Here is a 27,611-nt window from a genome sequence, read left to right on the forward strand (position 1 = left end):
GCTTAATTTGCATATTCTTCTAGCTTCCCAAGGGTATTGATTCTAACCTCTGAGAGACAATTTACATAAAGGTTTCAGAGCATTCTCAGGAAACTGGCAAGGAGGACTTTGGAATGGACAATGGCAGTCTTAAGAAAAAGGAGAAAGAAACCAGCTGTGGGTAGTTGCGGACTGGAGACTGGGTGAATTACTCAGAGGTAGAAGAGAGTATAAAGACGCGTGTGTGGCATGAGGTATCCTTCTGTTGGTGACTGAGCGCTTCATGTCTGATTCCCACCAGGCGTGGTCACTCAGAGGGCTTCCAGACAAGTCCCTAGGGTCTTGGTATAAACTTTTTGTCAGAGACTCCCACAGAATTGGAAAAGCCATGCGATCTCTTAGGGACTCGAAAGAAAGTTGAAGTCCCTTCAAGGTCAGAGCAGTCGGGTTTGGGATAAAGGTCTTCAGATGCTTTGGAGAAATGCCATTGTCAAGATGGGAGTGATCATATTTCAGCAGTGCCTGCAAGAGCCATGCAGAGTCCCTGGAGGGTCGCAGGGGAGGAGTGACCCCATCTACACAAGCATGCCTCCCAGGAAGCAGGAGGCACCCAGGACCATGCAGAAGGGCGAAACTGGGAGGTTGGGTTAAGCTCCCAGCGATTGGCTTGTGGGGGCACATGAGCCAAAAACCATTGTAATCTGAAATCTTTGCTTTGACTGTCCTATTCCCGAGATGACTTGAGAACTGAGGGTCACCTCTGAATTCCTTTCAGTCTTAACAGTGGATGTGGAGAAGAACAAACCTAAAATTTCTAACCATTATCATTATTACGATCCACAGAGAACTAAGGGCAGGCCGAGAAATGAATGGCAGGGATGTGCCAGCTTCGCCCCTGTTAAATTATGCACATCATATGAAATGACTTAAAGGATGAGTGCCCAGGAGAAACAGGAACAGGCCATTTACACTGGCCAGTCCTCTGAGGCTCATGACTTTAAAAGTTTCTCTTGATCTTCTGTGAGCCCTGCGGAACATGGAAATGCACCCACTGGGATTTCCGCTGTGCAATTCATGCTCTTTTGGGGTGTGCCCTGCGTGCAGACACACCATGGCGTGTTCTCAGCGCAAAGCAAGAGAGACAGAGCAGAGCAGATGGAGGACACAGACACAGAGAAAACGCTGCCACCTTCTATGCAGAGAGAAAACACCCATGTCTGTGTCCTAGAAATGGAAACTGTCTTTCTCCTCACTCAATAGCTGCCTGATCTGGTGTGGCGATGACAATAACTATCTGGGGCATTTTATGTGGCACTTTTTTGATGAAGGATGTAGGAAAATTAACTACCCATTAAAAAATGACATTCAGGACGTGCTCTGCCACCTTGCCAGGGAGGAGAGTAGCACCCAGATAACAAAGCAGACCTACAGCATCACCTCAAAGGATAATATATGTACAATGCTAGAGTCAAAACAAACAGGCTGCAGAGAGGTAATTAAGAGGCAGAACATGGCAGGAACCCAGCATAGGCAACACCTTCCCTCATTCTCGCAAATGATGGCAAAGAGAAGCAAATTGGCTGAAGGTCAGGGCTCTTGTGATCCCAGACCCTCTTCTTCCTGAATCCATGCTAAAATGGAATATGATTCCCTTGTCTTCAGCTTTAGTGCAACATTCTGGAAAGGGACACAGTGGTTCAGACAGACAAGCTAAGGTTGAAACTCAGCATTTTAATTAATTTATTTATTTATTTTGTCTCCCTTGTAACTCTGGGTAAATTATTTAACAACCGTACATTTCAGCTTCCTGGTCTGCAAAACTGACCATCTCAGGTTGTTTGGGGAATGAAATGAGATAAAATATGTATGTATAAATGGATGTGGTAGGTACTCAATAAATCTAGTTCCTGTCTCTCTTCCCATCTATTTGTAATTCCAGGACCTGGGGTGTTTTTCTTTCTTTTTTTTTTTTTTTTCACTTATCTATTTCTCATTTCATTCAATAAACATTTATTGAGTGTCTTCTTTATGCCATGCACTTTACTGCTAACCAGAATCTGTCAGCCACGGCCATGAAAAGAAGTGGGCCAAATGAGCCCAGACTGCAGGTTGAAAGGGGCTACGCTTATTTGAGACCCCATATCTCATAGCTGTTGGTGCTTTTGAAAGACCCCTCCCCTAGAAAGACCCCTCCCTTAGTAGACAGATAGGATAACTAACCGCTGGTTTGCTTTTCTGTAAACCGCTGGCTTTTAGGTATAGACCAGGTTATTAATTAGGTTATTAATTGCTTATTAATCGCTCTTTTGCCCTTCTGTAACTGCTTGGCTTATAGAAATAATAAGAAGACGCCATGATGGCATTCCTACCTTCCCCCTTCTTGTTCCCCTTTCCCGCCTCTCTCCTCCCGCGCGCGGGCCCACAGAACCAATCAGCTTGTTCCCCCTTCCCGCCTCTCTCTTCGCGGGCGCGGGTCCTTAGAGCCAATCAGCAAACTCCAAGTATGCCTTTTTCAAAGTTCAAACTGTCAACCAATCAGTTGCGCCCCACCCAAAACTTGTTTGTACCTTCCTATAAAAGACCCTGCTTCACTCCGGTAGGGGTGCTTGGCTAGCCGGAGCTACCGACCACCCGCCGGTACCTGCGTGACAATAAACCTCTTGTTGTTTGCATCCAGTGGCAGTGTTGGATTCTTGGGTAAGGGGATCCGCGGGGCTTTCACTTTAAGCACACAACCCATGGGGAAACGCCAGACCACATGGTAATTATCAAGAACAAGTTCGTACAAACACACAGGCTGCAAAGATGCATGATTTTGTTGCTCCCACTTGAATTTGCTTCCGCTTGAATCAAAGGACTCTGGCTGAGGTTAATTTACCTGTGAAAGGTGATCAAGGTATATGCACTTTTCTCTTCCCTATATGGGTCTTTGAAAGGCAAATTAAAGGCTTTACCAAACATAGGATTATGGGTGTTTGTTTAACATTTGACCTTCTCCTGTCTTCATAATCCTTTGAATTTTATATTTCTAATCACAGAGTGTTGCAATCCAGAACACACAGAACAGTTTGACTCTATTAGTGAAGTTACTTATTTATATATTATCTGTGATCACTTGCTTTCCTCCATTACATTCTTCCAAGTGGGTAACTTACAGTTATTAACTTTCAGGAAGTCCCTATATATCACAGCATCATACCATTAAGCCTTTTGGAAATTCATCACAAATCAGTATACAGATGACATTGATGTCTTATTGCTATTCATTCCTCCTGGGCCGTTTTTAGCAGTTCATTTTTTATATCCCTGCAGTGCTGAAATATGGCTCACTCCAGTATCTGTCCTTTTTGTAATCGCAAAAGGAAAGCTTGGCAGTTGTTGTATATTACACTCTTGAGAAAAATGCTAGTAATACTTTGAATTGATTTAACAGCGTGGACTCAAAACTTCCTGGCACAGGGCTATATCCTCACTCATATTCAGATTTTTTTTTAAAAAGAATCATACCTTTTAGATTCAGAAACTGTAAAATCATCATCATAAGACAATGTGTTGAATAAGGATCACTTGGAAAAGCCCAGAAGCTCCTCCCCGTTTCTTCCCTTAGCACCTGCAAATGTGTTTATTACATGTGTTTACAGTATTGCCTGCTAGTCCGCTGGAAACATACTATCACTGACAAGAAGCTGGGAAAGTGGGGTTGGGGAACTGGGGTTGTGAAATAGCCCAGGACATCCCTAGTTCTGGGGCAGTGGCAGCTTAAACTGGATAAGTTCTTGGTGACATTGCTTTGTGATTGCCAGGAAATTGGGTAAAACTCTCCCCGTATGGCATCCTTAGTGTGCAAAGACATGATTAGGAGGAATGTAGGCTTGTAGAAGGCAACCAAGCAAAGATGACATATTAAAAGAGGAATCAGAGGGATGCCTGGGTGGCTCAGTTGGTTAAGCAGCTGCCTTCGGCTCAGGTCATGATCCCAGCGTCCTGGGATCGAGTCCCACATCGGGCTCCTTGCTCAGCAGGGAGCCTGCTTCTCCCTCTGCCTCTGCCTCTGCCTGCCACTCTGTCTGCCTGTGCTCGCTCTCTCTCCCTCTCTCTTTCTGATAAATAAATAAAATCTTAAAAAAAAAAAAAAAAGAGGAATCAGAATGAAGGTAAGGAAAGTCAGAATTCCCTCTACTCATTTCTGTTCCTCCCACCTCCTCCCCAGGAGGCAGCTGGGCTTGGGGAAGGTAGAGTATACGGCAGCCCAAGTGGACTGGTAGTTAAGGAGCCCAAAACAGTCATTGGAGTCATTTCCAAGATGAATATGTGTAGCAAATCTAAAACTTCCAACACTAGCTATGATAAATGCTGTTATGATCCACTCATCCCCTTTTCTGGGAGAATGGGCAGGTCTCTCAGCTTCTCTGAGTGTTGGCTGCAATCAACTTACCCTCCTCCTGGGGACTGCCCTTGGTCTGTAGGAACTGTGGTGCCCTGGTAAATACTTATCGACCAGCTCTCTAGGGGGGAAAAAGGCCCTGTTGTGTAGCACTGGCAGATTTCTTTGGTATAAACCCACCTACCATGGGAATTTCAACTTACCAACTTGATGTCACTGAACGTAGAGGTGGGAAGAGATGTTCGGATGGGCTCTGGAAAGCCAGTGGAAGCGAGATTCTCCAGTGCAACAGTGCACAAGAGCGCCTTGCCTGGGAACACCAGGGAGGTTATGCCCCTGTTAGCTGCCTCCCTAGCCCCTGGGGGTAAGGGGAAGTCTGCTAGGATGGTGGTGCCATTCATGCTCTAGAGCTCCCTGTGGGATCAGGCTCCAGCTGGACTCCCATCTTCGCTGAACTTCCTCCCTGCTCTGCTTCCCTCACTTGAGAACACTTCCTCAGCAATTCATTGGTTCAAGAAGCTGCATCTCAGGCTCTAAAAACTTGGGCTCAGGGAAGCATCAGACTCTGAAGGGGTGATCCAACACTTAATTTGAACCGATAATTTTGCCCAAATCTCATTCTATCAGAGTCTCTCAAGCTCAAAATAAGTAATTTGGGAGTCTTCAAGCACTGAGCTGATTTCTATATTTAAGCTTACCTAGCACACGAGCACTAAAGAGTGACACAGTATATGGACTGCATAATCCCTTCTATCCTAGCACAAGCCATGCATGTTGTTCCTAGTGAGAAGTCAGTGAAAACAGCTACTTGGCTAAAAAAAAAAAAAAAAAAAAGCTTTCTCTCTCTCTCTATGTATAGATATTCTGAATATTTCAGGGGAAAATGCAAATAAGGAAAAGTCTCTGCTCCACAGAATTGGATGGGAGGCCTATTTGTGATATGAAGGTGGGAGAGAACATTTTCAGGAGGTGAGATGCTGCGAGTTTGACAGGTTTCCATTGACTCCGACACACCAAAGTGTGTGGGGGTATATATTTTCATTCTTGGTAAAAATGAGATCATGCTCCTTCGTCATATGATATCCTATGTAAACACGTTTTGTAGATATGGTCAGAGCCTGTGGGTTTCAGGGATAAGGGCCAGCAATGACTAATATTATAGTATGTCACATCTGGTGAAGAGCTCAGTAAACACAGAAAAGAATCTGTTCAGAACACGAAGTAGGCAATGCAAACATTAGCTAAATATCCTATTGAATAGACACTAGGTTTATTGTATGAAAAAAACAGATGCTGGGCTGAACTAGCGAATCTCTTCACATTTTTTATTTACCCTTTTAATAAAAACTGTATATATTTAAGATGCGTAACATGAGGATTTTATATACACATGCATTGCTAAATGACTCCTACAGTTACACTAACATATCCTTCTAACTCAAAGTTCGCACTGTCTTGTCACTGGTGCGAGCACCTGAAATCTACTGCCTTTGCACATTTCCAGGATTCAATATGGCATTATTAGTATTATTTTTTAAAGATTTTATTTATTTATTTGACAGACAGAGATCACAAGTAGGCAGAGAGGCAGGCAGGGAGAGGGGGAAAGCAGGATCCTCACTGAGCAGAGAGCCCGATGCAGGGCTCAATCCCAGGACCCTGAGATCATGACCTGAGCCGAAGGCAGGGGCTTTAACCCACTGAGCCACCCAGGCGCCCCTCAGTATGGCATTATTAATGATGGTCATTATGGTCTACAATAGATCTCTACACTTACTTATCCTACGTAACTGCAACATGGGGGTGGGGAGATGGGGGAAATGAAAAAATAAACTGACTACTCTTAATTTTCATAGGGCTTAGATCTTGGCCCTCACATAGTACAGAACAGGGATTAGAATGTCTACCTTCTAAAATGATAACATTTGAGATATTGGAAAGAAATGGATTATTTTAATTATTCCTACTCCTTCATGAGACATTAATAACGTTGCTTCTATATGACATTAAATTTTCGTAAGGAAAATTGGGGCACCTGGGTAGCTTGGTCGGTTAAGCATCTGACTCCTGATTTCAGCTAAGGTTATGATCTCAGGGTCCTGGGGCTGAGCCCCATGCCAGCCTCCACATTCAGCATGGCGTCTGCTTGAAGACTCTCTCCCTCTTCCCCTATCCCTAGTCACGTACTCTCTCTCTCTCTTTCAAATAAATAAATAATCTTTAAAAAAATAAATTTTCATGAGACAATTATAAGTCTGAGAGTTGCTCAGATGTTCAATTTTTTATGATGCATAGACTCCCCAAATCATACCTTTCATTCTAGTTTTCCAGTCTTAATATAGTTCTTTCGTTTCAGAAAGGCAGAAATAGAAGAAAATTTGTATTTGTATTTTCGTAAGTCCACACAGAATCTATTTCATCCCCCCCCTGAAATGATGGGGATATTATTATTAATTTTTATTTTCAGACCAAAGATACCTGATTTCTAGGCAACAATGACCCTTGAACTGGGCTCAAAGTCTTTGAAGTTCAGGCAGGGAGAGCTTAGCTGGTCTATGCAGCCAAATGGCCGGACTTACAAGGAGCAGACTGGCCAAGTTCAGAGCCTCCCTGGAGAGAATGCACAACTGATACCAGATTTTCAACATCAAAATTCAGAACGCTTGGGTATATGACTGTTTCTGTGTCGTCCAGGTGTTCTGCCCATTTGATCTTCTTGACTGTGACAGAGACACTTGTTCTGGAATGCCTGAGAGATAATACAAGCTGGGAGAAATCTGTAAAAATTGGGTTGTCTTTTTCCCTTTTCTCCTGCTTTTCTCCCTCATTTTTAGATGGACGGGAAGAGAGCTGAACTACAAGCAGTGTAGGTGAATAAGACATTTTGTCACCTATTTGAAAGGGCAGTTAATTTGTAAAATGCCTGTTGGTTTCATCTGTGGAGTCAAGCAACCAGACGACTTCGGTGGTACCATATGATTGACCCTTAACACCCATGAAATTCCTGGAGGAATTAATCTGCCTCTAAATTCATTAGGTTTCTTGAGTCAGTTCCCTCACTCTCTCATAAAAATTGGGCTCAGTCTTCAGATAACTTGAATTTTCTTTTATTTAAGTGTTGCCAGCAAAATCCTAAAATTGTGAGTCCTTCTAAACTGTGTGAAAGGGGGCGTCTACATAGCTCGGTTGGTTGAATGACTGCCTTCAGCTCAGGTCATGATCCTGGAGTCCCAGGACAGAGTCCCTCATTGGGCTCCCTGCTCTGCAGGGAGTCTGCTTCTCCCTCTGACTCTCCTCGCTCTTATGCTCTCTCTCTCATTCTCTCTCTCTTTCTCAAATAAATAAATAAATTCTGAAAAAAAGAAGAAAAAAAATACCTTAATAAAAAATAAATAAAATATGTGAAAGGGGAGTATCTATTCCACCCTGATGCAGAAGAGAGATGGCATGGGTTCCTCGGTCACATGAACCCAGGACCAAGGGGAAGGAGGGAGGAAAGGAAAGGGGGCGCAGAGGAATGGGGCAAGGTGAATGGGAGAAAGGAGATGGGGGAGGGGAGAAAAGGGTAGGAGAGCCAGAGTGACTGAGAAGAGGAAGGTAAATGAAGAGGTAGGGAAGGGAGAGTGAGAGAAAGAGAGACAGAGACCAAGAAGCAGGAAGGGAAAGCAAAGTCTTTTCTAATACTCACCAGAGGAATAAAGAAAGACACAGAACTAAATCTAGCCAACATCCAGGTGTCTCCTTCAAAGGCTTGCCTAATGACTGCATTGGTGTTCTGGGCAACGTCAAGAGGGACACATTACAAGCAACTGCTGAGAGGGTGAGCAGTAATCCAGAGGCCAGATCTAAGCTAGGTGATGGTGCATGAGAGCCTGACGTCAAGCCATAGAACGCCTCTGCTCTGAGCCCATGCCCAACTTAGGATACAGTCCCTCACAGTTTGCTCATCTTTCATCACAAGGCACTGAAACCTTGCGCTGCCTGCAAAACGCACTGCTCTGAGCATAAACACAGTTACCCTGGCCTTGTTTCTTTATCTTTAATCAAAGTCCTTTCTTATAACATTCATTTTGCCCTGGATCCTCCATTCTAGTGACTCAGAGCAAAATACCCTAAAGGAGAAAGAGGCCGGTCTCCAGCACTTTGAGGAGTCAATTTGGATAGAGGATGAGGAAGAGGAGAAGGCAGGTTTCTTCCAAACCAGTGCTAGGGCTTTTAAAGGGAGTTCTCCTTTGGGAGTTAAATGCACATTTGGGGAGTTCAATCTACAAGCCTCAAACAAACATTATTCCGTATGCCCATCTAAGCATTGTTTGTACAGTTTCCAGATTGCAAGGGGGCATTCCAGGCCAGGTCAAGGCTCTCCTCCAATGCTTGAGCTATTCTAGAGTAGGAGGTAGACTTCAGTGCCTGTGGGAATTCTTTTTATGCCAGGGTTCTTAGTGGAACACATGCAGGTCATTCACCCTTCACCGGGCTCGAGCTCTTATTTTGAAATAAAGTCTGGTGCACACCATTTCCAAACACAAGCTCTCTGTGTCTGAGGCTGCACAGTACAGGTATCATTAGAAGGTACCTGTTATCATACCTTGGAATGTTGTTCTTTCAGACAGAGAGAGAGCAAGAGAATTGAATACAGAACGTACAGAACGGTTGATTCTTCTCATCAACACTTTGTTCCTCTTCTTCCACATTCTCTTGGTCAACCTCTTTTCCATTCTGTATTCTAACCACCCACACTGAGGGATCTGACGGCAATATCCCAGGTAGTCTCTTCTCACTGAAGGTTATTATAAGGACAACAGCCTCACTTACGGGGGAGTACCTCATGTACTGTGTAATTAGGTTGAATTCGTCTCTTGGCGTCTTCCCTGTGCTATTTACTCATGCCGATCACATTATCCATTAACTCCCTCTACTTTTCCCGCATGTAGTGATTTTACGATGAATCCAGCCCAGTCTGAATCTGTGCAGCTTTTTTATAAAGATAGGTGTGAGAGGAAAGCTTTACCTTCATGCCTACTGACTTTAAAGCTTTCGGATACGGGTTGCTGGCAAGGTGGTTCTGGAGTCATATTCCATCACTCACTTCACCTCCCAGCATACATGTTACTGATTTTAAAGGGAATATGAGTTTCTGTGATGAAGAAACTCTGGGGGGGGATTGGGTTGTGTTTTCTCCTTATTGGAATTCCCAGCCTCCAAAACTGTGAGACGTAAATGTCCATTCTTTTTTTTTTTTTAAGATTTTATTTATTTATTTGAGAGAGAGAGACAGTGAGCGAGAGCATGAGCGAGGAGAAGGTCAGAGGGAGAAGCAGACTCCCCATGTAGCTGGGAGCCCCATGCGGGACTCGATCCCGGGACTCTGGGATCATGACCTGAGCCAAAGGCAGTCGTCCAACCAACTGAGCCACCCAGGTGTCCTGTAAATGTCCATTCTTTAGAAGCCACACCGTCAGTGACAGGTTGACCCAGCAGCCTGAACGGACGAAGACACTAGCTAACTACTGTGACGCATCTCCTTCTCTGCCAGCCATCGGCCTGATAATTCGAATTATCACCTGTCTGCTATGTGTTAGTTCGTGGAATTCCTTCCACCCCAACCCTGCAAGGTGGGTACAATTACGTTCTCTCTTTTACAGAGGAGGGAACAGAAGCTCAGAGAGGTCAGGCTTCTCATCTCTGGGTGACAAGTGGTAAACCTAGAATCCAAAACTGACATGGAACATCTGTGGGTATCTATTCCCTCCTTTCCCCCAAACGAAGGTCTATATTGTCTTAATGTTCCTGCTTCCTCTAACTAGAACTTTAAAGGACCTTTCATTCCACCACCCTAAACTCATCTGGACCTTATTCTCCCTGCAACGATTTTCAAAGTTTCCTTCCACTTTCGCCCTCCTCCTCCTTGGCTATAAAGCCCTTTCTCTCACATCCTTCTCCTGCCATTTAAAAACATTACTTTTGGCAAGACTCCCTGTACAGTCACATCTGTAGCCTTAGCTCCCACCACTTCCTTTTTTTTGGGGGGGGGGGATTATCATTTGTAATTGTATTGCCATAATTTCATTTTTAAGAGCTTCCCAGTCCTCTAGAATTACCTTCCACGAGGCAGAGAGGTCACGTCTACTTTAACTATGCTATTTCAAAAATCTGCCTTTTGAAGCTTTTAGGATCCATGTCTGAAAAATCTTATTAGCATTTTTTTTTTAACTTTGGCCACCATATTTTCTAAGATAACACATCCACTTTCTTCCAGAATTTTACTATCCATTCCATATCACTGAGCTGCTTTTCCTTGTTGGTTAGAATTAGATTCAAATAAGGAGATCCTTTATTGCATCCTTCTGAGAAAGGATATTGTCAGTATGGCAAGTCAAGAAATTTATCAAGCCACAAAATACAAATGAGTAAGAATTACATTCACTTCCTCATCAGCTCTTAGAAATCTACTTTATCCCATGAGCACACGTAAAATTATATGTATCATTTCCATACTAGAGCTTCAGTATAAAAAGACCCATCGTACTTAAAGATAGCTAACGAGTTCCAAATGGGAAAGAATACTTATCTATGAAAGTTTAATATCACTTATCCAATAAAAACCAGTACCACCATAACATACTTAGATAGCAAAATGGATCTATCCTGACATTTTCTTCCATCTTTCACACATGGAGCCAGAACGTCTTAACATTTAAAGACCCCCCTGCAAACAGTATTTCATTCCACCTACCTGCCCATGCTAACTCACATTCTAGCACTCCATAAAGCCTGGTTCAGCCAACCCAACTTCTTACCACCATTAAATACTAATGTCAAAATGATTGATTTTCTAATTAATCATTTCACTACTTCTTTAGGATCTCTTCCACTATTATCTCAAGCAGTTATTTAAATCAGCTAGTGTGATTTAACGTCTGTATATCTATATTTTCTCACCTAATATATTGTGAAGTCCTTGAAGGAACATAAATGCCTTAATCATAAAGTTTCTTAACATAGCAATGTAGACACTGCCATGATTAATTGTGGTCAACTAAATTTTGCCATCAGGTTCATGGGGGAAATTTAAAAATAGAGAAGTGATAAGATTTTAGGCACCCAACCAATTCACAGTCATTATTTTTTTCAACATATTTTGACTACGTTTCAGGAGAAGTACAATGACTGAAAATTAGTTCCTAATGACAGATTCTGTTGATCTCAAGGTTACTTTCCAACATGGGACTTTCTCATATTTTTCCCACCTTGAATCAAAGCAACTTTTTACTAATTCCACATAAACCTTTTGTTTGGTAATCAAAGATAGTCTTGGTTCAGTTCAAATCAACCAGCACCATCATAGATAATCACAGAGATATAAAATGAAAATATGAAAGCACATTTATCAGGAGGAGCCCTTAATTTAACACAGGAGAATGAGGTGGGTAAGACTAATGTACTATAGGTCAAGGTTCAGGTCCTTAAGCAAGTTACTTAAGAAGGCAAATGGAGAGGGATTTCACCAGTCATGAAGGACATCAAGAGGAGTGTCGTGGCAGGGGAAGCACTGGAGCCACAGAGACTGAATGAGAGAAAGGTAGGGATGGGGAGTGCTGAGCTACAGAAGGTACGTAAGGTGAAGGATTACACCGTGGCCAAAGCACAAATGACAGGGAAAGATGAGATATGGTCAATTAAGAAAAAAGTAGCATAGTCTCACACTAGGAATCAAGGTAGGCATAAGATGCAAGAGGAATAAGGCTCTGGAAGGGAGGTTTGGGGCCATATTGAAAGGACTGTGAATGCCAGGTTGAGACATTTATACCTAATTTTATAGGTAATGATGATTTTTATTACCTCATATTCATTTAATGGGAAACGTGCCAATGGTCATGTAGATAAAGGGTATATAGCCTTCTGCTGGATGTCTTCTAACCGCCCCTTCAAATCTACCTTCACCTCATCCTGTGGCCTGGAGGCTGGCTTATGTCTTGGTCTCTGACTTCTCCCCAGAGGGAGCCTGGCAAAGGGCAGGTGGGGAGGAGTGCAGCTGGAGTCTTCTGTCCTCTGCTCCGCCCCTGTGCTTGCGTGAGATGGCAACCAATCTCCTTGAAATGGTCATCTTACATTCTGGAAGTCAGAGGTCAAAATCAGTTTTGCTGGGCTCCAATCCAGGTTTTAGCAGGGCTGTGTTCCTTCTGGAGACTCCAGGGAAGAATATGTTTCTTTACCCTTTTCCAGCTTCTCGAAGCCACACCGTCAGTGTGGCCACACCGTCATTCTTTCGGCTCATGGCAGCATATCACTCTGACCTCTGCTTCCTCTGTCACATCTCTTTTTCTGCCTTGGACTCTCTTCCTCTGTCTGTTCCTTGTAAGAACCGTGTGATTACAAAGGGTCTATCGGGATAATAGAGGATGATTTATCCATTTTAAGATGTTTAACTTAATTGCATCTTTCAGATAGCTTTTGCCCACATAAGATAACATATTTGTAAGTTCTGGGGATTAAGAGACATATATATATAATATATAATCTTTAGGAGAGGGCATTAGTCCATCTACCACATTTACCAACTCTAAGTATATTTTTGCCTAAAACAAAGGAATGAATTAAAAATCTATACATGTTTTTCACGTTATTAAATTAATGCAGGCTTGTTATAGAAAATCTAGAAGCTTTAAGAAAGTAGAAAGAAACAATATTACTTTTAACACTGGTCTCTTTTCGCATAGCATGGATACTTTTTAAACAAATTGGGATCATTAAGTGAGTGAAGTTAGATCCTACCTTTTACATTTAATGTATCATAAGCAATGCTCATGTCAGTAACTCCTGAGATGTCCATTTTATTAAAAGAGCAAAAAGATGAAGAAGGATGCCAGAACTGATTTTTGGTTACAATGGCAGGATCAGCAAGTGATTTCCAGCTCCATTTTAATATACCTTTTCTTCTTTTAGATATTTCAGATCAGTAGAGAGGTTATCTACAAACTACACCTCTTCCATGAATGCTAACCTCACCTCTTAATCCAGAAAGCCTCCAGCACCCACCTCACCTGTCTCAGAGAATGCTCCAGGCAAATATCTAGAGGAACTATTATACCCCAAAATGATTAAGCCAGGCCATTCATAGTTTGCTCTTCAGTAACATTCACACTCTACATTGTTTTCACATTACCAGGAAGCTAACTTGGGTGAACAGCACACAAAAGTTAATACACAAACACATAAGGTACACTCACTTTGATGTGAGGAAAAAGACAAGGAAGTAAAAAAAAATAGGCGAATCTGTACAAGTCCATTGACTACCAAGGGTTTCCACCTTTGAAACAGTCCATCAGGCTTGAACTGAGCTTAAAATACCAGATGAATCAGAATCTAATTTCCCACATACAGGGATTTTAAATGATCTGAGACTGTGAAGGAAGGATTATCTCCACCTGCCTACTCTTAATTCCTGGGTTTGCTCAGTAGCTTTCTCTAAAATATATTAATTAACTCCAAGATTTAAAAAAAAAACACAAAAAACAAAACTGTTTAGACTATTAGGAGTCAAGTTGAATGGGGTCAAGGGTGGGAGACTGAATACAAGGAAAGATTCTTGTGACCATATGCAACCCAACCTTCAATGAGTATTGTTTAAAAAGCACAGTCACTTTAAATTTTGCCCATAAGAGTATTATGTGTCAGATATGAATGGGGCAAACAAAACAAAACAAAACAAAACAAAAACAAAAAACAAAAACCACTCTTGTTCAAGAAAAAAAGAAACAAAATAAACCCAAACATTGCTTAAGAATTACCACTGAAAAGAAGCAACCCATAAAGTAAAAGAAATACCATTATTCATGTACAATGAATATACTCTGTTATATCCAAGACACAGTAAGTTTTGATTGTCATATATTATTTGTATTCTTGCATTCAGGTTGAATTTCAGCCCTTGCCCATGCTAAGATTAGCCCTTAATTCATGATTTGATCCCCATGCTGGGTCAGACACATTAAAACGAACACCGTAACACAAGTCAAAGGCTGCGGTGGGGCCACTCACGGGCTTGGGTATAAGGTACATGGAAACATGAGCAGGAATCATGTTCAGGGATAAGAATGTGACATAAAACACACAATGACTGGGACGCATTTAACATGCTGATACCCAGCAGACCTCAGACTTCACACTGTGGCACCTTGCCCATGTTCTACAAAACCTCCCAGTCCTACAGGGTGGCCTTTACGCCTTTTGATACCTAGCTCTTTAAGGCAAAACTAAATTCACCGCAGTGATTTGAATACTCATTTCCAAAGTAAGTCTCCAGCTCATTAAACGGCACCTTTAAAAAGCTGGCAAACGTGGTTTAGCTACTGTCTATCACGTTTAGACATTTCATTACCAGTTAGTTTATCTTCCTACCATCTATATTTTATTTTCCACCTTTCACTAATGTAAAGGAAACCACCAGACAGTTCTCAGCTCTTCAAACAGCTGACAACACAAATCGTGCCAGATACAAATATTTACATCGTTGAGAGTAAATGTTTCCAAAATTCCAAACTCCAGTGCATTTGAAAATTGATTTGGATCAGGTACACTTTACTGAATTGAAAATATATATTAAAAAGAAATCTGTCAACAATAAGAAGAAAAACCAAGCCAAAACTTATGAGTGCTTTTTAACACCATGCAATTGTCCCATCTCATCTCTCCCAATAAATTTTAGGAGAAGCTGTCTTGAATTAGTTATTTTTTTTTTCACATCAATATTTTCCTCTAGGATGGGCTGATTGAAAAGTGATGGAAAAGCTTATGTGTCCATTATTTGCATCAGCTTGTCACCTTTCCCATCCTGTGCCCAGCATATTCTTAACCTAAAAATGCTTCAATCACTTGCCATAACTCAGGAAAAAGAGCCAGTTCCTCACACAGCCTCTAGATTTGGCCCCATCTTCCTTTTCCATCCTTACCTCCCACCTCCTCCTCTTCGATCTCTGTGCTTCAGTCTTGCTGGTCATCTTTTATTTTTATTTTTTTTAAAGATTTTATTTATTTATTTGACAGATCACAAGTAGGGAGGGAGGCAGGCAGAGAGAGAGAGAGAGAGAGAGGGGGAAGCAGGCTCCCTGCTGAGCAGAGAGCCAGATGTGGGGCTCGATCCCAGGACCCCGAGATCATGGCCCGAGCCACAGGCAGAGGCTTAACCCACTGAGCCACCCAGGCGTCCATTGCTGGTCACCTTTTAGCTGATTTCTGGAACTCAGGTACCAACCCTTATTCTGCTTTTTTACTGCTTCACCCTTTGTCCAGAATACAATTATTCCCTTCATCGTCCTTTCCAAGAAGGAAAGAGTGATCAAAAAGTCAAAACTGCAACTTGCCTTTTCTGAATACTGGTCACTGAGCCTGTCCATGGTCATGACTTGAAGGAGCGAAGTATGTGTAGAACCCAAGGCAAGTTCCCTTTAGAGTTTATAAGAATAAAACTTCAGATGGAACGGAAATTTGGGTAGGTTAATTTCCGTGGAATCAGAGTGATAAACTACATGACCTACATAGGACTCTTCTAGAAAAATGCTTCTCAATTCATATTCAAAACAGCACACAAACACTACATAGAGAGATAGTCTCAATCACGTGCAAAGCCTTTTAAAACCCGCTTTGTGACCTGAGTCAAAGTTACTAACATCTCTGAGAACCATCATTAGAATTTGGGTTTATTTTTTTTGTTTGGTTTTCTGGGGACAGTTATGTAATAGGAAAGAATACATTCCAATATATCAGAAGGAGAAAGACTTTCTTACAAACTCCATGGTAAGTAAGGCAAACGGACTGAATAAGTAGAGGGCAGAGCAGGAACGCAAACCCTGGAGAATCGGCTGCCAGCAGTAACAAAGACTGTCCATAATTTTAATCCCAATTTCTTGGACACAAATGATTTTCCATTCCTCTTGAGTTCACAATAACTAAATCACCTTCAAACACAATTTGCTGTGTGTGTCTATTTCCCACCTTCAATGAACTACTCAACAGTAAAAGGTAGCCAAAAAGAAATTAACCCACAAGAGAAATGCTAGAGCCCAGCAACAAGAAACCCCACGGGCATGATGACCTTATGAAAATTGAGGAGGAACATCTCACGGCGGTGGGGGTGGGGGGCGGTGGAGGGAAGGAGGGACGTTGGTGTGAGAATCACAAGGTATAGCTCAGCATTTCTGGGCAAGAGCTAGGATTCTTAGCCAGCCAAGATGCCCCTAGAAAGATTAATTATTGATTTTCTTATAAATCATCTAAGGTGATATTTATTTGTTTTTCCTTCCAAGATGATAAATTTCTGATTTTACTTTTGTTAAAGCAATTTTCCCCCCACTTTGTGGAGGTTAAAAGAAGCCCCAGTAAAGAGGAGGGATTTTCCCAGCGTGATATGCTTGGGAAGCAACACTGCTTTCTGACCTTCGTGAGGTACCAAGGGATAGGGCCTCAGGCAACCTCTAGGGGGTACAAAGTAATTAGAAGCATGAGGGTTTGACTAGCTAGGAAAGTGAAAGCACAATTCAGACATAATTACACTGGTTGGCAGCAGGCCTGAGGTCTGTGATTACTCCTAGATGGAAAGGCAAACTCATCAGAGAGCTGGAGACCCAGAGGACTGGCTTTCAGAATCAGCATCTCCCGACATCCTCGACTTCACAATGGAAGCACCATAGCTGCTTACCTTCCTGCCCCCAGTGTTGATGCGCAGGGGCGTCAGAAAGGGGTCGAAGATCATGTGACTGGTCTCTATGTTGACCGGCGACTGCCGTTTCCCCACAGAGCAAAGATTCCAAGCTGAGTTCACCAATCCCCAGAAAGAAGGAACTAGAAACAAAAAGAAATTGTAGAATTAGTCGGGGTGGAAGTTTTAAGAAACAATGCAAGAAGAGCCATGGCACCAAAATGGTGACATCAAAAAGGGCCACCTGGCGTGTCCCACCCATAGAGACCCTTGGGTGTCACTAGGGTATTTTCCCGGCCTGGATCTTGGTCAATTACTAAGTTTTGCCTTCAGATTTTCTTGTTTCAGACCCACCCATCTGTTTCAGACTTTGATGAGCACAGCTAGCATTAACACCTTTGTGGAAAGATGGCATAGTCCACCCACATGATCTTTTGAAGTACACCAAATATTTAGTAATTCCTGAGCTGATGCTCTGCTTTCCATGTGGTAGGAATGATACGGGAATCACCCTTGTTCTATATAGAAGATTATGAAAGCTTTTAAAAGAAAGTAGCATGTGACATACCCAAGGTTTTATTCTGTGAGTTGTCAAAACCAAACTGAGGGAATGTATGAGTTTTATGACCCCCAATCAAGGCCAGACAGGAGCTTGGCAAAATGACTTTGTCTTTGTTTAATCCAGCATTGTGTCACTAACCTAATGTACCAGTAGCTCAAGAATGTGTTGATTTAATAGGCAGAAAAAACGACATGGGGTGTTGGGTGCAAATACACAAAGCAGAATGGTCTACTCATCTTCCATGCCACATTAAAGCATCTGTGAAAATAAATTTCTGTGGCAATTTCCAGTTTCCTTCTGCTTAAGAAAGTTAGCAGAGCAGGGGGAACCAATTATTAATTTTATGTCAGTGAAGATCACAGACTGTATCTTCAGCATTTTCCTGCCACCCACCTTCCTCTGTGCTCAGTATTTCCACCGAGGCTCTGGATCCACGTGCCCACTATGTGGCTATGAGCCTATATGGCTATTCATTCACTCATCCATCCACAGTGTCCATGGACAGTACAATGAGCTCCTGTTGCATGCCCAGCCCTGGCTTATGTAAATTTAGGATAAGGCAGATATGTGGAAGAATGATTACCACTTTGCGGGGAGTGGGGTGGAGGGTGGCAGAATGAGGTGAGTGGGTTATGAATTGCTAGGTGAGGGGCACCGCACCCTGACACAGTGGGTAGTGGAGTTAGGGAGTGATTTCTAGAGTAGATGAAACTAACAGTCAGGTCACAACCCTCTCAAATGCACTTGTCCTCTCAGGAACTCAAATTTAATTCAGCCTTTATTTTAAGCAGCCAACACTCTTTCTCATGTCACGCATGGAGAAAATTGAGGCGAGAGGGGAGTAGCGCAGATCCCTACCAAACATACTCTAGAAGAGACCCACATTTCCGGAGAAGGATCAGGCTGGATAGTATGTCTAGTACCACCGAAATCCAAAATTCTACCAACCTTTTATTTGTTACAGGCCCTTGTTGGGCAGAAGCGGGAGGAAAACCAAAAGCAAGTTTCTCAGATTCTTAGAAGAATGTTTCAACACCAAAGAGGGTCTTCTTTGTAAAATATGGCGAATACTTAACTTGCCTTAATCCATGGCAATAAGCCCATTGGGTGGTTCTTCCATTCCTTTTAGTTTAAAGACTTTAAGTTGGTTTTCTAACTCCAACTGACTTTCAAATGGCAGCCATGGGTGGACTAATAAATGGAGAGAGAGAAGCAGAGGGGGTGGGAGTAGGAAGAAGAGAAGAACCTGTACCTGTGTTCCTTAGCACTTTCACTTCCCATCAGTATTTAAGTCATGTTATCCCTACAAGTCACTGAACATCTTTAGAAGGTAGCACGCCCTAGCCAAATGATAATATTTAAGGAAGCTCTTGAATTAAACATGCATTTTTAAAAATATAAACTTCTGTCTCCTCTATACTGCTATTTTTAAATCACTGACAATCCTATACTTACTCCTCAATCATTTCCAGTTTGTTATGCAAATAAAGGCCCCCGTCAGGCCCGCTCCTACACCCATCTTTGTCAGTGATGCACAGAAACATGGCAGATAAGGAGGATGCTGGGATAAGGCCATGGCACTGCCCAAGAGGAGCTGGGTGGCTTTAGATATATCATTTATCTTTGGGGCTTTCATTGGTCTCTATAGCCTTAATGGCAGGCTGGATAATGGTCCTCCTTCAAAGACGTTCACAACCTAAGATGTTAAACTTCCGTAATAAATGACACTGTGCAGAAATAATTAAGCGTACTGAGATGAGTTGATTATCCTTGATTGTCTGGGTGGGCCCAATGTAACCCCAAGGGTCTTTTTTAAGAGAGAGGGGTAGGAGCATCAGAGACATAGAGAAAAGATCTTGGGTGGAAAGAGAGGGCAGAAGATACCGGCGTTGGAGATGGAGGAAGGGGATATAAACCAAGGTGACCTCTAGAAGCTGGGATGGGCGAAGCAATGGTTTCTCCCCTCTTGAGCCTCCAGAAAGAACACTGGCGTGCTGACCCTGATTTTTAGCCACCCCCCCCACAAGGTTCATTTAGGGCTTCTCACCCCCAGAACTATAAGATAAATACATTTGTGTCATGTTAAGCCACTAAGTTGTAGTTACTTGTTATAGCCACAACAGGAAACTAATACAGCCCCCCCCCCTTTGAGCTTTAATATTCCTTGAGACCCTCACCTCTTTGACCGTGGGCCCATCTATGATGTCTGGGGGTCTTCCCCCGGAAGGCAGCTGCATAATAAAGGTAGTGAGAGCTAAGTGCAGACTGCATTTCATCTATTCCCATGAAAATCATTACCCAAAATAATTCCAACCCCATAAATGGGTTGCAAGACTGCTAATATATGGCAACATGGGGAGGGAGATGCTCCGAGCCTTACAATAAACTTCACACCCTGAAAGCACCCCCACAAAAACACAAACAACAAACACTTTATGGGAACATCTGCCTGGGCTTTTATTGGGACTGCCATTCTTTATGACAAACAGTTTCAGGGTTTTATATTCCCACTTCACTACTGAGGCCTATGAGTCTGGTTCCAACCACCTGCTCAGACAACAGAGGAACAGCTGAGAGCTACTCGCCCCTGTTCATTAGCTCCACTCCTGAAGGGGTATCTAAGTTTGCTCACTACTGGACTGCTCATTTTCTTTATTTCTCTCTTTCTTTTCTTTCTTTCTTTCTTTCTTTCTTTCTTTCTTTCTTTCTTTCTTTCTTTCTTTCTTTCTTTCTTTCTTTCAAGATCTTATTTATTTATTTGACATCAGGAGAGACAGCAAGAGAGGGAACACAAGGAGGGGGAGTGGGCAGAGGGAGAAGCAGACTTCCCACCAAGCAGGGAGCCTGATAAGGGGCTTGATCCCAGGACCCTGGGATCATGACCTGAGACGAAGGCAGCTGCTTAATGACTGAGCCACCCAGGTGCCCCTGGACTGCTCATTTGCAAATAAGCCATGAATTCCTCATCTTTCAGAAATAGAAGGCATTTTACAGACCATCTGGCCTGAACATACACATGAAATGAAAGCCTTACCGGCAGAGGGTCAAGTCCCTCCTTCCCAGCAGGCTCCACACAAGGTCAGATTATGGGAGCCAAGGAGTATCAGAGTTAAGTATGGCCTTGGCCATTGTAAGACTCTGCTCCCAGTTTCTCTTTTGGCAAATCAAAAGTGACATCGGTAACTATTTTCTGGTTAAATTTAATGTCAAGTGCAAAGACTCAAACCAACCTGCTTTGGACGTCAACCATTGCAAACAAAATGAGGATTTTTTAAAAAGCCATACAATGGTGGCTATGTTAGATACAAAGTTTTCAATCCAGGCAAGAGGGGATTTGCTTGGGTCTCCTCTGCAGGGCCGTCAAGGAGATCTAATGGGGACGGCCGCTCATGAAGAGCCCCTCTAGGGATTAGTGTCCTGGGGCCAGCCGGGCTTGGGGAGGTTCTGGTCCAGATGAAAGAAGTCCATGCTTTTAGAATCCGTGTTAAGTGCTGGGATGACAGCAAAGGTGTCAAAACTAGTCTAGGGAACTTAGGTGCCCAAAGGACCAGACTCAGATGTCTGCAAATGTGGTGTCATCTAGGTTCTAGGGAAATGCATGAGGAGGAAGCCTCTGGAAACAGGAGGGCGTGGAGATGCCACACTTCCTGCCGCATGGGAGAGAGCCAGCAGATTCCACCTGCACAGCGAGGCTGGACATGTGAACCAAGGCTTCAGGATTTAGAGTGAGAAACTCTCCCTCCGGATTTGGGCAGAACATTATCGCCTGATTCTGACACTTAACTACCCGCCATGCTATTGATCCTTCAGGTTGCTAGACACCCTTGGGAGCAGAGGTGGCATCCTGGGATGCTACGACACAGCTTCTACTTCCAAATTGAGAGAATCACTATTGAATTACTTTTCTCTTAGTTTCTATGACTGTCCCCATAAATCAAGTTTTTAAGCTCTGTGTCATTTTTTTAAAAGCATCAGTTATTGTGGTGTATGGACTAATGCTGTGTCTTTTTCTAGCTTGACTGGCTCAATGTATCATTAAGAAAAAAACCCTCAAATGTAAGTAAAGCAAAACTGAGTGAGAGTCACTCTAACCAATGAATGGACGACTGGTCTGAAGTTGTCCGAATGGCATCTTTCCTGGTATCCTTTTTCCACAATCTTCTAATTTACATATAAATTAGAACACACAACAGACCTGGATATTTTTGCAAATTAATTTTCACAGAGCCCAAACAATGGCCCGTAAGGGCTGCATTGCAGCTCTGTGCTATTTTGCCAAAACATCTCCCCAATGGCGATGCTGTACTGTTACCATAAACTACAAATCCCAAACAGTCTCTTGGCTCTGGGAGCAGCGAGCTATGAAAGACGCCCAGTGACCGTGATTTCATCGGCTTAAAATATGAGCCTTGGAAAACCCAAAGCAAAACCCATCAGCTACTTGTTCAAAACCAGTGAACCAAGAAAAAGCCCAAGTTTGGTTTATTAACACATCATGGTAACCCCCATACAAAAATGGAAAAGTTCTCACTGAAACAAGGAACTGATTGGGAGAGCAAGGAACCGGAGGACTCAAATCTGATACTGAGAGTTAAAATTTGCCCTGGGACTTTTTTTTTTTTTTTTTTTTTGATCCTAGAGATGATGGCCCAGCATCTGTCTGAACTCTTGGACATCCTTTTTATTTATGTGTCCTAAATTTTCATTTCTTGTCTCAGCAGAACTTTTATAGCCCATGCAGTTATGGGCAGGGAATTTGGCACTGGGAATTCATGCAGCTTATGTGAATTTGCTAAGTCCTAAAGGAGGAAGACAAACTCACTTAAAAAGTGTCTACTGACAGCCTGTGACATGCCAGGCATTAGGCTTGACACCCAGAACTCATGCAGCAAACATTTGCTGAGGACCTACTATGGGTCAGACCCTGCTATCAGTTCCAGGTAGTTCAGCAATGAAGGAAGACAGCTCCCAGCAGGGAATACGGGGGATATTGTTTATTATTTATTATTTGTTATTTATTTATTTATTTATTTATTTATTATTTATTGTTTATTGCTTATTGTTTATCTCCACACTTGCATTTATCCCCGTAGTTAGCATTTCTGGTGAGCACGCTGTAGAGACCATTAAGATGGCCAACGTACTGGGACGCCTGGATGGCTCAGTTGGTTAAGTGTCTGCCTTTGGCTGGGGTTGTGATCATATGGTCCTGGGATTGAGCTCCTCATCGTCATTGGGCTCCCTGCTCAGCAGGGAGTCTGCTTGTCCCTCTCCCTTGACCCCTCCCCCAGCTGGTACTATCTCCCACTCTCTTTCTCTCTCTCTCTCTCTCTCTCAAATAAATAAATAAAAATCTTAAAAAAAAAAAAAAAGATGGCAATGGATTACAGAATAAAGCATGGATAGAGACCTAGCCTAGAGTGGTCACAGATAATTTCTCTGGAAGTGACATCTAGTAGCCGTGGAAGGATTGAGAGGAGTCGTGCCTGAAGAGTGGCGGGGAAAAGTGTGTCCCAGACAGAGGAGCAGGATCTTGGCAGAGAAGAGCCTGATGTGTTCAAGGAACCAGGAGGAAGCCAGTTAACTTGAACCTGATGAACCAGATGAGAGAAAAGGCGAGAGGAGAGGAGGTTGGCTGGGTAGACAAGGGGTGATGTTTCCGGACTCTGCTGCCCCTAGTGAGGACTTTGTGCTTGGCTCTAATGCATGCGAAAGCCACTGAGAGTTTTAGGCAAGGGAGAACCATGAATTGATTGATGAATGAAAGGCATGTATCTCCTTGGCTGGAATACAGCCAAGAGTGAGCTTGATTATCCTTAGAGTAATTGGAGTGGGAAAAGAATCGGTTCCCAAGCAACAGTTGGGTTTTTACGTGAATTTAATCCTGTTGCTTTGGGTTTGTTTAAATTCTATCTCAGATGCAGAACTAATTGAATGTTTTAAAAACTATTCTTTTCAACATATGTGCCAATAAAATAGCATTTTTCCTAGAATCCAACGAGTGCTTGAAGTCACCATTCGAAGCAAGGAATATTTTCATGGAGAGACTCCACTAAGGCAATCTCTTTTTGCTTTCAAGCAATAAATTAAGTCCCCAACTTTTCGGCCAAAGGAAAGCAAATGAAAGATGGGAAAATGAATACTGGCATAAAACGTATCTTTGGTGAATTCAATCCTACAAATAAAGCCTTCCACTTCAATACAGCAATCTCTACTTTAGGGTTATAAAGCACATGAATACATTTCAAATAAGAACTCATATCTCTCCCTTGCTCTTTTCCTCACCAATGCTGATTTACTGTCCCTTTCCCTATTCTCAACTGTAATAAATCTCCACTTTGAGCCATTATTAATAAGCATGTTTAAAATACCCACTGCTGTAGGCTTTTGGCCCCTTTCTGATTTCAGATTTATTTCATAAGAGGAACAGCGTTTGAATAACTCTTTTGCTTCTGGATTCTTCTTCTGTTGCTTGTCCTCTGGTTTGTATTTCATAAAGGGCGTCTAACAGGGGTTTCCTGTTCTCTCTCTTGGGGAGAGACTCACAGGGGTTGCAAAGTAACCTGCTTAACACATAATCATTAAGTTGTGCGTTCATCTGCAAATTAATGAAACATCTCCACTGAGTCAGATTAAAAGAAAATGCCTGTGTCCTTAAGGACACCCCATAGGGTAGGAAGATAGGCATGCTAACAAACAGTTATCATAAAACATGGTAAGTGTTATAATTAAGGTGTGTGCATATTAAAGCTTAAATGCAAAGAGAGGAGTAAATGGACTCTGACCCTTCCCCCCAGTGCTAGGATAAGCCTTCTTACTAGAGGGGATATTGGAGTTCAGTCTGCAAGCATGAGCAGAGACTGCAACCACAAAAGTCTTAGAACTAGTTAAAAGCTGAAAGTTCTCCCTTACGCAGAGAAGCTTGCCATTCTTAGTACCTAGGACACACTATCACGGGACTCTGAATAACGGTTATGCAGAGAGAGAGTTTAAGCCACTGGGTTTTCTAACTTCTCTGATCATGAGCTACCCTATCCTCACCATGGAAACTTGAGGAGGTGGCTACACTTCTGTAGTCTTGGTTTCTCCATTTGTAAAATGGGGGTGACAGTTGCTTCAGAGAGGTGCTGGGAAGATTAAGTGGGAACATGTTTATCAAAGGTCTAGCATTATGTGGTTTTTATAATAAATACTCTGTGAGGGTTAGAGAAGGGGTCCAGTGAGGGGATCCTGGAGGATGATGTGGGCCCCCGACACTGGTCCCACCACTGCAGCATCCCAGAAAGGGAAAAGATGAGAGATCCAGACAGGAGGGGGGAGGAGAGGCAGCTTTCAGGTGCCCAGACAGCCCAACCTGGATTCAGAATAGGGTGCTTTCTAGATCATAGGATTGACTGCTTAATTTCACACCCTGAAGGCACCATGTGCAATTATTTCTTGAATCTGTAACTCTCGATGTCTGGATCATTTGGCGGGGGTGGGGGGTGATGGTGGTGAAGAATAATGTGAATCACCCAAAATGGTTTTAACTCCAAAGACAACCATTTTTATTTTGCTTTTAGAAGCTGTTGGATTAATCGTTTGTATAGCATCATCATCCACCTGTTGGTTCCACTGTGGGGACTGGCTCGCATTTCTGAAAACATCATTGGAGGGGGTAGAGAAAGGAAGAGGGGGTTTGCATTTGCTGATCATGTACCATAATCTCTGTGCCACGGACCTGACATATCTTATCTTCCTAATCCTTCCTACAACTCTGGGAGATCCTATTATCATTATTTTATAGATGAGAAAAGTAAGACTTAGAGAGGTTATGGGACTTTCCAAGGTCACTTGGCTAGTTGGTACAGTGACTAGAATATGAGATTTGTTCCTTTCTTTAGAGCTAACAAACAACCAGACAAAGTCGTGCATGGATGGTAGCCGGGGAAGCAATGCCCAAGTGTGTAGATCAAGGGGTGATTATCTTCCTCTTCTTCCTTCCAGGGACACCTTATGGTAATCGGTGTGAACACTTGGTCAGGCATCTTTCACTAAGCTTACCTACACATGACCGAAACATATCCATACATTTAGAGAGGTTCTATTTGCAAAACTATTTGTTTATTTAGCTCCTGTACTAGTGGGGTTGGGGGTAGGCGTGGGTTGGGGGAGAGACAGAATCTCAAGCAGGCTCCACACTCAGCACAGAGCCCAATGTGGGGCTCGATCTCATAGGATCATGACCTTGACTGAAATCTAGAATCAGATGCTCAACCCACCGAGCCACCCAGACGCCCCTGTAAAATGACTTTTTGTTTCAAGTAACACTATGTCACAGATGTCCTTCCTGTCAGTGCTCCCTAGAGCTTCTCACTCATGTGTTAGGTGACAGAGCTTCCATAGTTCGGATGTGCTTCTCTTTTCTCAGCCATTCCCTAGATGAAAGACAGGAAGGTGATTTCCATCTTTATTTTACCAAGCTTTTCATATACCTTTCACACGAATGCCTTCATTTCGGGAGGAAAGATCCCTAAAGGTAACACTGTCCAGTCAAGGTAGGCACATGTTTTCACAGATGCTGCCAGGTTCCTTTAAAAGATACTGACACTGTCTATAAATATTTATGTTCCTATCAGCTATGTGTGTGTCCTTTTCCCCCATAATCTCCATAGCTCTGGATGTTATTTATTTATTTGTTTGTTTATTTATTTATGGAGATCTAACAGGAAAATGAGATCTCATTGATTTAATTTGCATTTCCTAACTGCTGCTGAGGTCGGGCGTCCTCTCACACGCTCATGGGCTATCTGCATTTCTCTTCTGAAAATATTCTTCATGCATTTTTCTCTGGGTTATTTATATTGTTTCATATAAATTTTTGCTGTAATTTGAACTGTTGAAACATTTACTCCTTGTCATGTGCTGTAAACATTTTTCTCCTCACTTGTTATCTAGTTTTTAACCTCATTTTGGGTATTTCTATACTGGCGTTTTTAAATTTTTTATGGGTGGATACATTGATCTCTTTCTTCAGAAGGTTTCTGAGTTTCCTCTATTACTTAAGAGTGTATCTCCAGGTACAGATTATAGAAATCTTTCTAAATTATTAAAAACTACTTTTATTATTGTACTTTCTATGATGTGACTTTTTAAAAAAAATCTATGAGAGATGAAGTTGCATATGCTATGACGGTGGTCTGAGATTTTCCAAGATAGAAAGTGAATAATGCCAGCATTATTTATCCAATAAATCATCTTCCACCACCAAAATGAATATTACTTTAACCACATATTAAGTTTCCATATATACTAGGTTTGCCTCCAGACTTTCGAGCTTGTTCCACTATTTGTATATTTCTGTTTCCATGCCATATTGTTTTGAATATAGTAACATTTATGGTAATTTATAAGATCAGACTTCCTGATCAAAAAGCCTATTCTTGGGGGCACCTGGGGGCTCAGTTGCTAAGCACCTGCCTTCAGCTCAGGTCATGATCCCAAAGTCCTGGGTCCGAGCCCTGCATCAGGCTCCCTGCTCAGCAGGAAGCCTGCTTCTCCCTCTCCCTCTGCCTCTCCCCCTGCTTGTGCTCTCCCTCTCTCTGTGTCAAATAAGTAAATAAAATCTTTTTTTAAAAAGCCTGCTCTCTTTCCCTGCTACCTCTAAGGGATCAAAAATATCTGAGCTCTAGGGTAACCTAGGAGCTAGGATTAGTGATTCTAGATATGGAATACAGATGTAGAGTTCTTGGGGACACCAGGTCGTTAGAGTCTATGTGACCCACTTATGAAGACAGGTAGTCTTGAATCATAACTGATAGAGAAGACAGTGCTTGCCCCTTTCCTCAAAAAAGCACTATAAGTGCAAAAGGTACACTCAAAGAAATTCCAGAATGGACTCCTTGGAAGACAAGGTACTGAGATAGAAATAGCACAGCATTTAGGGCCTGTGGAACTAGGTTCTGGTTCTGATAAAAAAAAAAAAAAAGTCACATCTACTGAGTACTTCC

The 27,611-nt window shown here is 42.5% G+C and overlaps 1 protein-coding gene across 1 annotated transcript in view; it reads right to left on the reverse strand.

Moving 5' to 3' along the window:
* Nucleotides 1-27,611, reverse strand: part of CA10 (carbonic anhydrase 10) — a 511,943-nt gene that overhangs the window by 276,567 nt on the left and 207,765 nt on the right. Inside the window, exon 3 of the mRNA XM_059149151.1 lies at nucleotides 17,061-17,203. Coding sequence (XP_059005134.1) covers nucleotides 17,061-17,203 — 143 coding nt within the window. The remainder of the gene's footprint in view (nucleotides 1-17,060; nucleotides 17,204-27,611) is intronic.

Source organism: Mustela lutreola, chromosome 15 (assembly GCF_030435805.1).
Source record: "Mustela lutreola isolate mMusLut2 chromosome 15, mMusLut2.pri, whole genome shotgun sequence".
NCBI lineage: Eukaryota > Metazoa > Chordata > Mammalia > Carnivora > Mustelidae > Mustela > Mustela lutreola.